The sequence below is a fragment of the Sorex fumeus genome, unplaced genomic scaffold (genome assembly GCF_029834395.1).
Source record: "Sorex fumeus unplaced genomic scaffold, SorFum_2.1 ptg000063l, whole genome shotgun sequence".
Classification (NCBI taxonomy): domain Eukaryota; kingdom Metazoa; phylum Chordata; class Mammalia; order Eulipotyphla; family Soricidae; genus Sorex; species Sorex fumeus.
In genome coordinates, this window is record NW_026606120.1 from 27,883,697 (window position 1) to 27,897,634 (window position 13,938).

At 38.8% G+C, this 13,938-nt stretch overlaps 1 protein-coding gene across 1 annotated transcript in view; it reads right to left on the reverse strand.

Annotated features, from left to right (window-relative positions):
- LOC130034972 (contactin-associated protein-like 3) overlaps positions 1–13,938 on the reverse strand; it is a 201,278-nt gene that overhangs the window by 58,259 nt on the left and 129,081 nt on the right. The window contains exons 12-13 of the mRNA XM_056126469.1: positions 11,623–11,742; positions 5,940–5,942 (exon numbers count right to left, since the gene is read on the reverse strand). Of these exons, the coding sequence (XP_055982444.1) occupies positions 5,940–5,942; positions 11,623–11,742 (123 nt within the window). The remainder of the gene's footprint in view (positions 1–5,939; positions 5,943–11,622; positions 11,743–13,938) is intronic.

Sequence of the window (13,938 nt, forward strand, 5' to 3'; positions counted from 1 at the left end):
AGATTTGGAACTTTATTTCAAGGGAAGAGAAAGTCAAAGCCCTTCTCACAAATGGTGAGAATGAAATTCAATTTGAATCTCAGACCCACTTCTTTATGAGCAGAACCTGCTGCTGCTTTGTATCTGATAGAAAGGAAAATAAAATTCTGAGAAAATTGGAGACAGTAAATTTCTATGTGTGAACATGTTACCTTCTATATCCAAAATCCAGAACTGCTCAAGAAGTTGCACTTTAGAACAATAATTTTGTTTTATGTGTGTGTGTGTGTGTGTGTGTGTGTGTGTGTGTGTGTGTGTGAAACACCATGAGGTACAGTTTTATACTTACAAACTTTCATTCTTGGGTTTCAGTTATACAATGATCGAGTACCCATCCCTCCATCAGTACCCATTCTCTACCACCAATGATCCCAGTAGCCCTCCTACCCCACCCCCACATCCCACCTCGCCTCTGTGACAGGGCATTCCCTTTTGCTGCCTCTTTCCTTTAAGGGTGATGTGGTTTGCAATAGAGGTATTGAGTGGCCATCGTGTTCAGTCTATAGCTTACTTTCAGCACACATCTTGCATCCCAAGCAAATCCTCCAAACACCCTTTACTTGGTGTTCCCTTCTCTATCTGGGCTTCCTTTTATCCAGCATGTGCTGATGGCTTCCAAGCTGTGGAGCAGACCTCCTTTTACTTATCTCAACTATTCTTGGGTGTTCATCTTCCGTTCTGTTACTTTATATTCCACATATTAATTAGTTTAGTCTTTCTATGTCTGTCCCTCTCTTTCTGACTCATTTCACTTAACATGATACTTTCCACGTATAACCACTTGGATGCAAATTTTATGGCTTCTAACAACTGCATAGTATTCCACTGTATAGATGTACCAAAGTTTCTTTAGCCAATCATCTGTTCTGGGGCACTTGGTTTTTTTTTCCAGATTTTGGCTATTGTGAACAGTGCAGCAATGAACATACAAGTGCAGGACAATAAATTAAGTAGATGGACTAAAATTCAAGTGGTTATTTTAGGATTCACAAAGAAAATGTAAATAAACACTTTGTCTGTAAGAAGGATGACCACAGGCCTCTGAAACAGTCTGCTGGAAATTTGCTGACTGAATTCCTGTACAGAGAAATACGGGTGAGAGCCGCTGTCATCTATGACACATCTGTGTCTCTGTGACACAGCCCTGGTGTCACACAGATGAGGACTATACAAAGTTCAGTTGCTCAACTTCACAAAACTGCATCATTTTACCACAATTTTGGGGGTGAATTTTATGCCTGTAAAAGAACAGTTACTGGGAGATAAGATGTTTGTTCACGGGCATTAATGAGCAAATGTGCTAGTGACTGCAAGTGGGAAAGCATGGTGTCCAATAGGAGCCCTGAGGAGCATGGTCAGTTGGGACCACTTTCATCCAAGCTCAGGGGCTTTGTACTGAAGGCTCCTCAGGGCGAAGGTGACTCATATGTGCCCTTTCCTGAGTGGTAGAGGCCAGAGCTGTGAGTACATGGTCTCTCAGCTCTGAGAAAGGCCACTCCCTCAGACCTCCAGGTGTTTGTCTTCTCATGGGGCTAAACTTCTTGCCACAAATTTGGGACCTAGGGGCTTTCATGATTTCTTCAGTCTTTACACCTACATCAAAATACTATAAGATAGAGGGGAAACATCCCTAAGAGCTCTTCCAAGCTCTCTGTCCTGCACATCCTTCCCTTGGAACCCAGAGGATGGCCATTTCATGGGAATACAGTTTTGTGTCACTCATCTGAGCACAGACTTCTATTGTTTTGCACAGCATGCCACTTACTCATCATGATTTTACTCTTGATTTTCCCCTTCTTGTTGAATAGTGTGGGGGAATGTGTGTGTGGGGGGGATAGTGGTCGGGAAACTGGGGACATTGGTGGTGGGAAATGTGCACTGGTGGAACAATGGATGCTGGATCATTGTATGACTAAAACTCAATTATGAACAGCTTTGTAATGGTCTATCTCACGGGTGTCCAATTAAAAAAAATTTTTAAAGTACTGAGTTCAAGGGCTGGAGCGATAGCACAGCGGGTAGGGCGTTTGCCTTGCACGCAGCCAACATGGCCGACCCGAGTTCGATTCCTCCACCGCTCTCAGAGACCCCAGCAAGCTACCGAGAGTATCTCGCCCACATGGTAGAGCCTGGCAAGCTCCCCGTGATGTATTCGATATGCCAAACACAGTAACAAGTCTCACGATGGAGACGTTACTGGGCCTGCTCGAGAAAATCAATGAACAACGGGAGGATCCTGACCGTGAATGAGTTAAGCTCAATCAGTTTAATCAATGGCTGAATAAATAGCAATACCCCTGCACTTAAAAAGAATTATAAAGCGTCTACTGTTAGCATTAAGCCAAGACAAAATTATGAAAAATTTTAATATACCTTGTGATTTGTGATAATTATGCGACCACTTATTAAAGGTAACTATATCACTGGAATAGATCTATATTTAGCTCCTTTTTTGCCTTTATTGAGTTGTAGTAATTAATTTTAAAAACCGCAGAAATTTCAATATTCAATTATTACCTCTAAGAGCAGAAAATCTAGAAATATCCTTTGGTGATTTTCTCACATTTTTTCTGATCATACATCTTCACACAAAGGTAACTCATATATCTTTATCATCACATCACAAAATTTTGCTCAGTATAAAGATAAATTGCTTGAAAAATGCCAATATGAAAGCTTAAGACCTGGAGAAGTTTCTTGTTTTATGTACAAAATTCAGAGGCTACTATATTTCTTGTAGTTCTGGAATATTTAGGTGATCAAATTAAGAACAGATAGGTAAAGGTAAAGGTAAAGGCCCTCCCGTTGATCGTCGATTTGCTCGAGCGGGCCCAGTAACGTCTCCATTGGAGACTTTGTTGTTACTGTGTCTGGCATATCAAACACTCTCGGTAGCTTGCCAGGCTCTCCGAGAGGGGCAGAGGAATCGAACTCGGGTCGGCCATGTTGGCCGCTTGTAAGGCGAACGCCCTACCCGCTGTGCTATCGCTCCAGCCAGATAAATAACTATATACTGAAAGTTGCTTAGATTTTACTTTACAGATCAAGCATAAGGTATATCAAAGTAAAAGTGAGGTAACACGGAGGGTAAAAAACACACGGAGGGTATGCATGTGACTCATGCATGTTCAATCCTACCACCACATATTATCCCTGAGCTTCAACAAGAATGGTCCCCAAGCACAGAGCTGTGAGTTAGTGCTGAGTAAAGAAAGCCTCAATGGCCCCAAATAAAAAACAAAATAAAACAAAAAAACAAAAAAATGTATTCATAAATATTGCCTTGTAAATATTATTATCCTACAATGTTGAGTGCACATAGACAAATCTGAAGAGAAGCCAAATTAAAATGGGGTTTACATAACTTTAGAACCATCTACAATTGATTTGGGGAATTTTGAGAATTCATAGATTATAAAAATCTGTGGTTGCTTGAGTATATCTATTTTGTTGCGAGTGCACAGAATTTTCATTAGGACAATTCCCCCTTTCATTTGGTAAAATGAGATAAGAAGGGGACGTTGTGGGTACTGACACCAACAGGCACAGTCATAGATGAGATGGACAGAAATTGCATCAAGTCTATCAGAACTGTTGGCGCTTACATCAGGAAATGTGTTAGTCATTTGTTACACTAAATATACAGTAAAAATGTTCAAAGAACTAACGTTTATATTTACTTATTGACTACACTAAATATACAGCAAAAACATTCAAAGAACTTATGTTTATATTTACTTCTTGACTACATATATTAGCCCTAGGAGAAATGAAATTTTATTTATAGTTGAATATTGACACTTTATTCTATTAAACATATACATGTGCCTTATAAATATTTATTCTCTCTAGATTAGTTAATGCAATTAAAGATAAAAATTAATGCAACTGCAGACTATAAAATTAATGCCCCAAAATCCATGGCCTTCCTAAACGCAAATAATGAGAGAAAGGAAAGTACATGAAAAAAAAATCCCGTTCACAATTGTGCTCCAGAAAATCAAATACCTCGGAATCAGTCTAACTGAAGAGGTAAAGGCACAATGAAAACTACAAAACGCTACTCCATGAAACAAAAGAGGACATGAGGAAATGGAAACATACCCCCTGCTCATGGATAGGAAAAATTAACATTGTCAAAATGGCAATACTCTCCTACCGGGAGCCAAAAGGTCAGTACACCCTGACCTGAAATTTAGGAATTAATCTCTACTTGTAAAAATGTTAAAATACATTGTGTAAGCTTCTGAGATATGCCAAAGAGATAACTGCCATGAGCCCGCCATTAGGGATCACACCTTGATTCACTGAAAATCTGCATGTTTTGTTAATTCCCCATTTTCCCTACTTCCTCATGTAATCAATTATAAAAAAACTACCTTGGGAGAAATAAATTTGGAGCTTGATCAGAGTCTTGTCTTGCTCCCATTCTTCTGTCTCTCTCTTTTTTTTTATCATTCATGCACCCTCTCCCAGTTATCCATGTTGACTAGTCCAGCGGGTCGGGGCACACCCCAAAGCAATATACAGATTCAGTGTGACCCCTATAAGGATACCCAAGAAATTCTTCAAAAAAAATAGATTAAATCCTCCTGAAATTCATATAGAACACAACCCCCACGAATACCTAAAACAATCCTTGGGAAAAAGACGTGGGGAGGCATCACCCTCCCCAACCTCAAAATCTACTACAAAGCAGTAATAATTAAAACAGCATGGTACTGGAACAAAGCCAGGACTGCAGACTAATGGAACAGGGTGAAATATCTGTACACACAACCCAAAACACACACAACATCTAATCTTTGATAAGGGAGCAAGAAATGTGAAGTGGAACAAGGAAAGCCTCTTCAACAAATGATGCTGGCATAACTGGACAACCACATGCAAAAAAAAAAAGGCTTTGACCTTGACCTAACACCATGCACAAAGTCAGATCAAAGTGGATTAAAGATCTCAAAATCAGGCCAAAATCCATACGGTACATTGAAGACAAGGTCGACAAAACCCTCTATGATATTGAGGCAAACAGTATCTTCAAAGATGATGTTCCACTGACCAACCAAGTGAAAACAGAAATAAATAAATGGGACTATCTGAAATTAAGAAGCTTCTGTACCTCAAAAAATACAGTGACCAGAATACAAAGACAATCTACAGAATGGGAAAGGATATACACCCAATACACATCTGACAAGGGTTTGATATCAAGGATAAACAAAGCACTGGTTGAACTCCACAAGAAGAAAAATATCCAACCGCATCAAAAAATGGGGTGATGAAATGAACAGAAACTTACTCAAAAAAGAAATCCGAATAGTAAAAAGGCACATGAGAAAATGCTGAACATCACTAATCATCAGGGAGATGCATATTAAAACAACAATGAGATATCATCTCACACAAAAGAGACTGATCCACATCCAGAAGAGTAAAAGGAACCAGTGTTGGGGCACGAACCTGGGGAGAAAGGGACTCTCCTTCATTGCTGGTGGGAATGTCAATTGGTTCAGCCATTTTGGAAAACAGTATGAACGATTCTCAAAAAATTAGAAATTGAGCTCCCATTTGACCTAGCAATACCACTCCTGGGAATATATCCCAGAGAGGCAAAAAAGTACAGTAGAGCCTGATTCAAACAGGAACCTGCCCGGCAGTAGGGCCCCTTCCCGGGTCTGCACGGCTAACTAGATCCCCTGAGAATGGCCGGTTTTCACCCTTGGTCTGCGGGGGACGGGAATTGAGGCACACTGCACAAAAACAAAGCTGAACCATTCTGGGCACTCTCTCCTTATTCACCCAGGAACCCACTCAGCGAAAGGGCCCCTTCCCGGAGCCGCAGCCATTAATGTGGCCAGAGTTATTCTCCCACTACATATCCCATAGAAACCATAAGTTACCCTCTTACATGGAACTTTCACTAAGTTAGTTTAACCACCAGACACACATTAGCCAATAATTGATTAAGCCCATCTCAATTCATTCTGCAACTCAAGCAGAATAGTGAGTGTGAAGGACTAAACCAAACTGATCACAATGGTAAAGCAACGAAAAATCCCACCAAGCTTTCTTATTGAACAGCCTAGCCCAGAAGACGCCAACAGTAATGAAGTGCTAGACAACCTCTCTGACAACGAATTTAAAAGGGAGCGACTGAGGATGCCTAGGGAGCTAAAAGAAGCAATGGAAAGCAATGCCAATAAAAGACAAGAGGATTTGAAGGTAGAAATTAGGAAAATGCAAACGGAAATGTCAGACCTGAAAAATTTCGTAGACGAATTGAAAAACTCAGTGGAAGGCCTCAGCAGCAGAGTAACAGCTGCTGAGGACAGAATCAGTGAGCTCAAAGATGAAGTCCAGAGACTCTCCAGAAAAGAGCAGAAAATGGAGAAGAGACTCACAATTCGGGAACAGATGGCAAGAGAAGATCGTGATGAAGTCAAGAGGGGTAACATAAGAATTACTGGAGTCCCAGAGGGACAGGAGCAAAACCCTGATGAAGAAGAAACTGTCAAAGATATCATTGCTACGACGTTTCCAGAGCTGAAGAAAACATGTGGCCACATTCAGGAGGCCGGAAGGGTACCAGCTAGAAGAAATTCAAATAAAAATACCTCAAGACACATCCTGGTCAAAATGAGTGAAACATTAGATAGAGACAAAATTCTGAAAGCAGCAAGATCAAAGAAAGAAAATTCCTACAAAGGAGCATCCTTAAGATTCACAGCTGATTTGTCTGATAAAACCCTCATGGCCTGAATACAGTGGTGGGATATAAAAAACTCAATTAAATAAATGCCTCACCAAAAATACTTTACCTAGCGAGACTCTCATTCATAACAAAAGGAACAACATACAGTTTCACAGACAAAAAACAGATCAGGAACTTACAATATATTCAACACCATGGTTACAAGAACAACTAAATGGGCTACTTTAAGACAAGAGAGGCCCCTCAAATACACCAAATTTCAACAGAAAAATGGGACAAAATCCCATAACAATAATCTCTCTCAATGTCAATGGGCTAAATGCACCAATTAAAAGACACAGAGTGGCAGGGTGGATTAGAAAATTGAACCCAACATTCTTCTGCCTGCAAGAAACACATCTCAATAGTGAAAGCAAACACAGGCTCATAGTCAAAGGCTGGAAAACAATCCTACAGGCAAACAGTTCCAATAAAAAATCTGGTGTAGCCATTCTAGTATCAGACCACATTGATTTCAGACTGAAGAAGGTCACAAGAGACAGTGAAGGCCATTTCTTATTGATCAAGGGATCTGTACAACAGGAAGAACTCACAATACTAAATGTATATGCACCTAATGAGGGATCAGCAAAATACTTAAAACAACTACTCATAGACTTGGAGAAAGACATTGATAACAACACAATACTAGTGGGAGACTTCAACACTACTTTATCACCTCTGGATAGATCAACCAGACTCAAGCTTAGCAAGAACATACTTCATCTGAGAAAAACAATGGAAGAAAGGGACTTAGTCGATATATACAGGACACTTCATCCTCAAAAAGCTGAATACACTTTCTTCTCAACCGTACATGGAACATTCTCCAAGATAGACCACATTCTGAGCCACAAAACATACCTCCATAAAATTAAGCAGATAGAGATTGTATCAACAAACTTCTCAGACCATAATGCGCTGAAATTAAGAGTAAATAACACACAAGAACAGAAAACTAAATCAAACACCTGGAAACTAAACAGTAAACTATTGGACAATTAGTGGCTTAGAAAGGAAATCAAAGAGGAAATCAAAAGATTCCTGGAAACGAATGAAAAAGGGGACACGAGTTCCCAAAACTTATGGGACACAGCAAAAGCTGTGTTAAGAGGAAAGTTTATAGCTTTACACTCATCCCTCAGGGAGGAGGAGTGAGCCCACATAAACAACCTAACCTCACAGCTTAAGAGCTTGGAGAAAGACCAACAAAAGGAGCCCAACCCGAAAAGAAGGAAGGAAATAATAAAATTCAGAGCAGAGAATAACGAGATGGAAACCCAAAAAGCAATCCGAAAGATCAATGAAACCGAGAGCTGGTTCTTTGAGAAAATAAACAAGATCGATAAGCCTCTAGCAAAACTCACAAAGAAAGGGAGAGAGAAAACCCTAATAAACTGAATCAGAAATGAAAAGGGTATCATCACAACAGAAACTACAGAAATTCAAAGGATCCTTAAGGAGTACTTTGAAAAGCTTTATGCCACCGAACATGAAAACCTCAAGGAAATGGATAAATTACCTGATTCTTATAGACTCCCAAGGCTGAACCAAGAAGACCTGAAATACCTGAACAGACCTATCACCATCAAGGAAATTGAAATGGTAATAAAAATCTCCCTACGCACAGAAGTCCTGGCCCAGATGAACTCACTAGTGAATTCTTCCAAATCTTTCAAGAGGACTTACTCTGAGTCCTCTTTAAGCTTTTCCATGAAATTTAAATATCAAAAACACTTCTGAACAGTTTCTATGAAGCAAATATCAACCTGATACCAAAAGCAGACAGAGATACCACAAAGAAAGAGCATTACAGGCCAATATCCCAGATGCAAAGATCCTCAACAGAGTATTAGCAAATAGAATCCAACGACTTATCAAAAAGATCATACACCATGAACAAGTAGGATTCATCCCAGGGATGTAAGGATGTGTAACATCCGCAAATCGATCAACATAATCCATCATATCAACAAAAGAAAAGATAAAAAGCATATGATCATATTAATAGATGCAGAGAAAGCATTTCACAAGATCCAGCACCAGTTTATGATGAAAACCCTTGCCAAAATAGATATAGAGTGGATTTTTCTCAATATAGTTAAAGCCATCTACCACAAGCCTACAGAAAGCATCATCCTCAATGGGGAAAAACTGAGAGCCTTCCCTCTAAGATCAAGGATGAGACAAAGATGCTCACTCTCTCCACTGCTGTTCAAAATAGTACTGGAAGTACTTGTAATAGCAGTTAGGCAGGAAAAAGATACTAAGGGCATTCAGGTAGGAAAGGAAGAAATCAAGCTCTCACTAGTTGCAGATGATATGATACTATACTTAGAGAACCCTATAACCTCTACCAAGAAACTCCTAGAAACAATAGACTTGTATAGTAGAGTTGCAGACTATAAAATCAATACCCAAAAGTCCATGACTTTCCTATATGAAAATAGTGAGAGAGAAGAAAGTGACATGAAAAAAACAATCCTGTTCACAACTGTGCCAAAGAAAATCAAGAAAATAGGAATCATCTTAACTAAGGAACTAAAGGAGCTGTACTAAGAAAACTACAAAAGTCTACTTCAGGAAACAAAAGAGCATGCAAGGAAATGGAAAGGTATCCCCTGCTCATGGATCAGGAGAATTAACATGGTCAAAATGCCAATACTCCCCAAAGCACTGTACAAATTCAATGAGATCCCTATAAGGACACCCATGACATTCTTCAAACAAATGGAGCAAACACTCCTGAAATTCATACGGAACAATAATCATCCATGAATAGCTAAAGCAATTTTTGGGAAAAAGAAAATTGGAGGAATCAACCTCACCAACTTCAAACTCTATTATAAAGCAGTAATAATTATAACAGCATGGTACTGGAACAAAGGCAGAGATTCAGACCAATGGAACAGAACTGAATATACTGACATCTCCCCTGAAGCATATGATCATCTAATCTTTGATAAAGGAACAAGAAATGTGAAGTGGAGTAAAGAAGGCCTCTTTAACAAATTTTGCTTGCAAAACTGGATGGCTACATGCAAAAAACTGGGCTCAGATCTCTGCCCAACACCATGTATAAAAGTAAGATCAAAATGGATTAAAGACCTCAACATTAGACCGTAATCCATAAGGCACATTGAAGACAAAGTTGGCAAAACCCTCCATGACATTGAAGCTAATTGTATCTTCAAAGATGTCACACCATTGGCCGAGCAATTAAAAACAGATAGACAAATGGGACTTTCTTAAACTAAGAAGCTTCTACAGCTCAAAAGAATCAAGGATCAAAATAGAAAGACAGTCTACATAATGGGAAAGGATATTCGCCCTATCCGCATCTGACAAGGGGTTGATATAAAGGATATATAAAGCACTGATTGAACTCCACAAGAAGAAAACATCCAACCCCATCACAAAATGGGGTGATGAAATGAACAGAAACTTTCTCAAAGAAGAAATCTGAACGGCTAAAAGGCACATGAGAAAGTGCTCTACATCATTATTCATCAGGGAGATGCAGATCAAAACCACAATGAGATATCATCTCACACCACAGACACTGGCCCACATGCAAAAGAACAAAAGCAACCGGTGCTGGCTCAGATCTCGTGAGAAAGGGACCCTCCTTCACTGCTGGTGGGAATGCCGACTGGTTCAGCCCTTTTGGAAAACAGTATGGACGATTCTCAAAAAACTAGAAATTGAGCTCCCATTTGACCCAGCAATACCACTCCTGGGAATATATCCCAGAGAGGCAAAAAAATATAGTGGAAATGACATCTAAACTTGTTTGTTCATTGTAGCACTCTTTACAATATCCAGAATCTGGAAAAACCTGAGTGCCCGAGAACAGATGACCAGTTAAAGAAACTTTGGTACATCTACAAAATGGAGTACTCTGTAGCTGTTAGAAAAGATGAAGTCATGAAATTTACATACAAGTGGTACTACATGGAAAGTATCATGCTAAGCGAAATGAGTCAGAAAGAGAGGGACAGACATAGAAATACTGCATTCTTTTGGGGAACATAAAGTAACATAATAGGAGACTAACACTCAAGAATAGCTGAGATAAGTACCAGGAGGTTTACTCCATGGCTTGGAGGCCAGCCACACATGCTTTGGGAAAGGGCAGCTCAGATAGAGAAAGGAGCACCAAATAAAGAGTGTTGGGAGGATCCTCCCTGGATGGGAAAAGCATGCTGAATGGAGACTATAGACCGAACATGATTGCCACTCAATGCCTCTTTTGTAAACCACAGCACCCAAAAGGAGAGAGAACAAAAGGGAATGCCCTGCAACAGAGGCAGGGTGGGATGGGGTGGGGAATGGGGTGGGAGGGATTTTGGGATCTGTGGTGGTGGAAAATTGGCACTGGTGGTGGTATGGGTACTTGATCATTGTATAATTGAAACCCAAGCACAAAAATTTGTAAGTCTACAACTGTACCTCATGGTGTTTCACTAATAAAAATTTTAAAAAAACATTATTGCAACTGGAATTTTTCATGTTTTAAAAGTCTATGGCATTTGTTGACATGAACTAAGAAATAAAATCTATTCATTTTTTAGATTATTGAGTAGAGACTATAATTAATTTTAACCTAAACAATTTTTCAAAATTAATCAAATAACTTTTGATTACTACTCTTTATCGGCTTATAATATTATATTTAATACTTCAGAATAATCGCATTAAAGTAACAATCACAATATAATCACAATTTGATAGAGCTGCCACAAATCAAACTCTACTTTCCCCGATTTTATTTTGCGCACAATAAACATTACTATGATTCTGACTATTATAAAAAGAGTTCATTAGAATACCTGTCATGTTGCAATATACAAGAGATGGTCCCAGTGGGCCCCTTCCATCGGAATCAATATAGTAGAGTCCTGAGGAGTTTCCCCTGTGCTTGTAGGCTTCACAAGACTGCTCGTACAGTGCTGCAAAACACATGATCTCAGACAACACCACAATGAGCTGTGTCCCACTAGCAGCTTTATTGTGTGATGCCTTCCCCTGGCAGTACTCACTCTGAACTGCTCTCATGCACATTTTCTCTAGAGGACTGGTCTCTGTTGCAATTAGGCAGTGAGCTGAATCTGAGACATTTTAAGAGTTATTACTGTGGGATATGTGAAGCTGAATCCCTTATGACCTTCAGATACATCCAAGTATCTGAAGCACATTAGCTTACCTGTCAGTATATAATAATAGATACTATTATTTTTTATTTCCTTTATATTACTCAATAGTTATACTCTTTGTTTAGTTAAAGCAATTTATATATGAAATGAATTTTTAACAATTCATTTTGAAAGATGCAGTTTTAAAGATGCACTTTACTAATGAGCAATTCTGCCTTCTTCACTTTGTAAAGCTTGTTTAACAGAGCTTCTTAAAATTATCCATAATGATTATTCAAGAAATTGGAACTCAAACAAAATGTGTGTGAAAACCTCTTTGTAATTTCAGTTTATCCTGATTCATTTTGGAATTTTTCATATTACCAATAATTTTTTCTAAAGGTAAAGGTAAAGGCCCTCCCGTTGATCATCGATTTGCTCAAGCGGGCCCAGTAACGTCTCCATTGGAGACTTTGTTGTTACTGTGTCTGGCATATGGAATACTCTCGGTAGCTTGCCAGGCTCTCTGAGAGGGGAGGAGGAATCCAACTCGCGTCGGCCATGTTCGCTGCGAGCAAGGCAAACGCCCTACCCGCTGTGCTATCGCTCCAGGCCGCTCGAGCAAATTTTTTCTATAAACAAAGAAAATTATTTACATGTGTAGATGATAGACTTAATATTTAGAATAAGTTTTTATGAATAATCAACTGCAAACATCTCATTTGTTTCTTGGACAGGAATAATCTTTAGAAAACTTGTAAAGCTCTCAATGACTGCCAGAAAATGGTACAGGGCTCTGTCTGGCACATGGTTGGATTGGCACTTTAAAACACTAGTGATCAGATTTGGCATCCACACCAACTCTCATGTAAAAGTACAGGAAAATCCTTAAATTGAACTGATCCAAGAAAGGGGGATAGGGAGGGAAAGAGATAAGAGGAGGGTGTGAACATTGATCTGTCTGCACTGATGAGATTCTAGATCTAAAGTTTTAAACCCTGTAACTACTCTCCATAGCTAAGGAAAATGCAGAGAGGGCTTCAAGAATTACTGTTGTTTGTCTCTCAAAAAAGGGAAAATTTTAAGAACTAATGTTTGTCCAGGAATTTTATAAAAGAAAACACTGTTTTATTAAATATAGCCACACATCAATCAATGTGTCCAGGTTGGAGTTTCCCAAGTAAATAACACAATTATTGCCACTTATAGTGATGGAAACACAGACAATATTGATAGCGGTGGTTACATTTGGATTAGGATTGAAATTTCCTATGGAAATAGAGTATGAAAACCTGTTCTTAACGTGAATGCACATATGTACTAATTGTGTACTTGGAGAAAAAAATATTTATTGCATACCAAAAGACAATAAGCTTATGATCTCTTACTACTGATCTAGAAACCTCAGGCCCTCATTTTATTTTTCAGTAGAGAACCACAATGAAGTTAATTTAATTATTAGGAAAATATTTTTTCACAAGTGAAAAAATCTATTATCTCTCATAATTGTATTCATATTTGTTTAGATCATAATTAGATCAAAGTGAGATATTATTTTAGCTATCATTCCTTAATCACTAACATTCAGCAGGTATTGAGTCATTGATTAAAACATCTGCTAGATGTGACAAGGGATGATCCAAGTAAGAAATTGACTGTTTAACACAAATGACTCTGACCAAATCTCTCAACGTTTAATTTCTGATTATTCAGCCCAATTCCAATGAAGAGTAGTCCTGTAAATTCTAACCTGACACCATTATAAAAAATAGAGGCAAGTGAATTTACTCTGGTTGAATTTACCTTGTGTTTACGGGGTTATTTACCTCCCTAAGTTCAGCAAGATGCTGTGGGCTCCTCTGTGGAACTGCCAAAATGGGGACCAAGTGTTCTTATCTGAACACAAATTCCTAAATTTCCACCCATATCAAACTGGACCATGTCAATTCATATGCTGCCTTCTTTCCACACAGTGTAAAATTTATTAAATAATTTTAAGGAAGAACTCTCAGA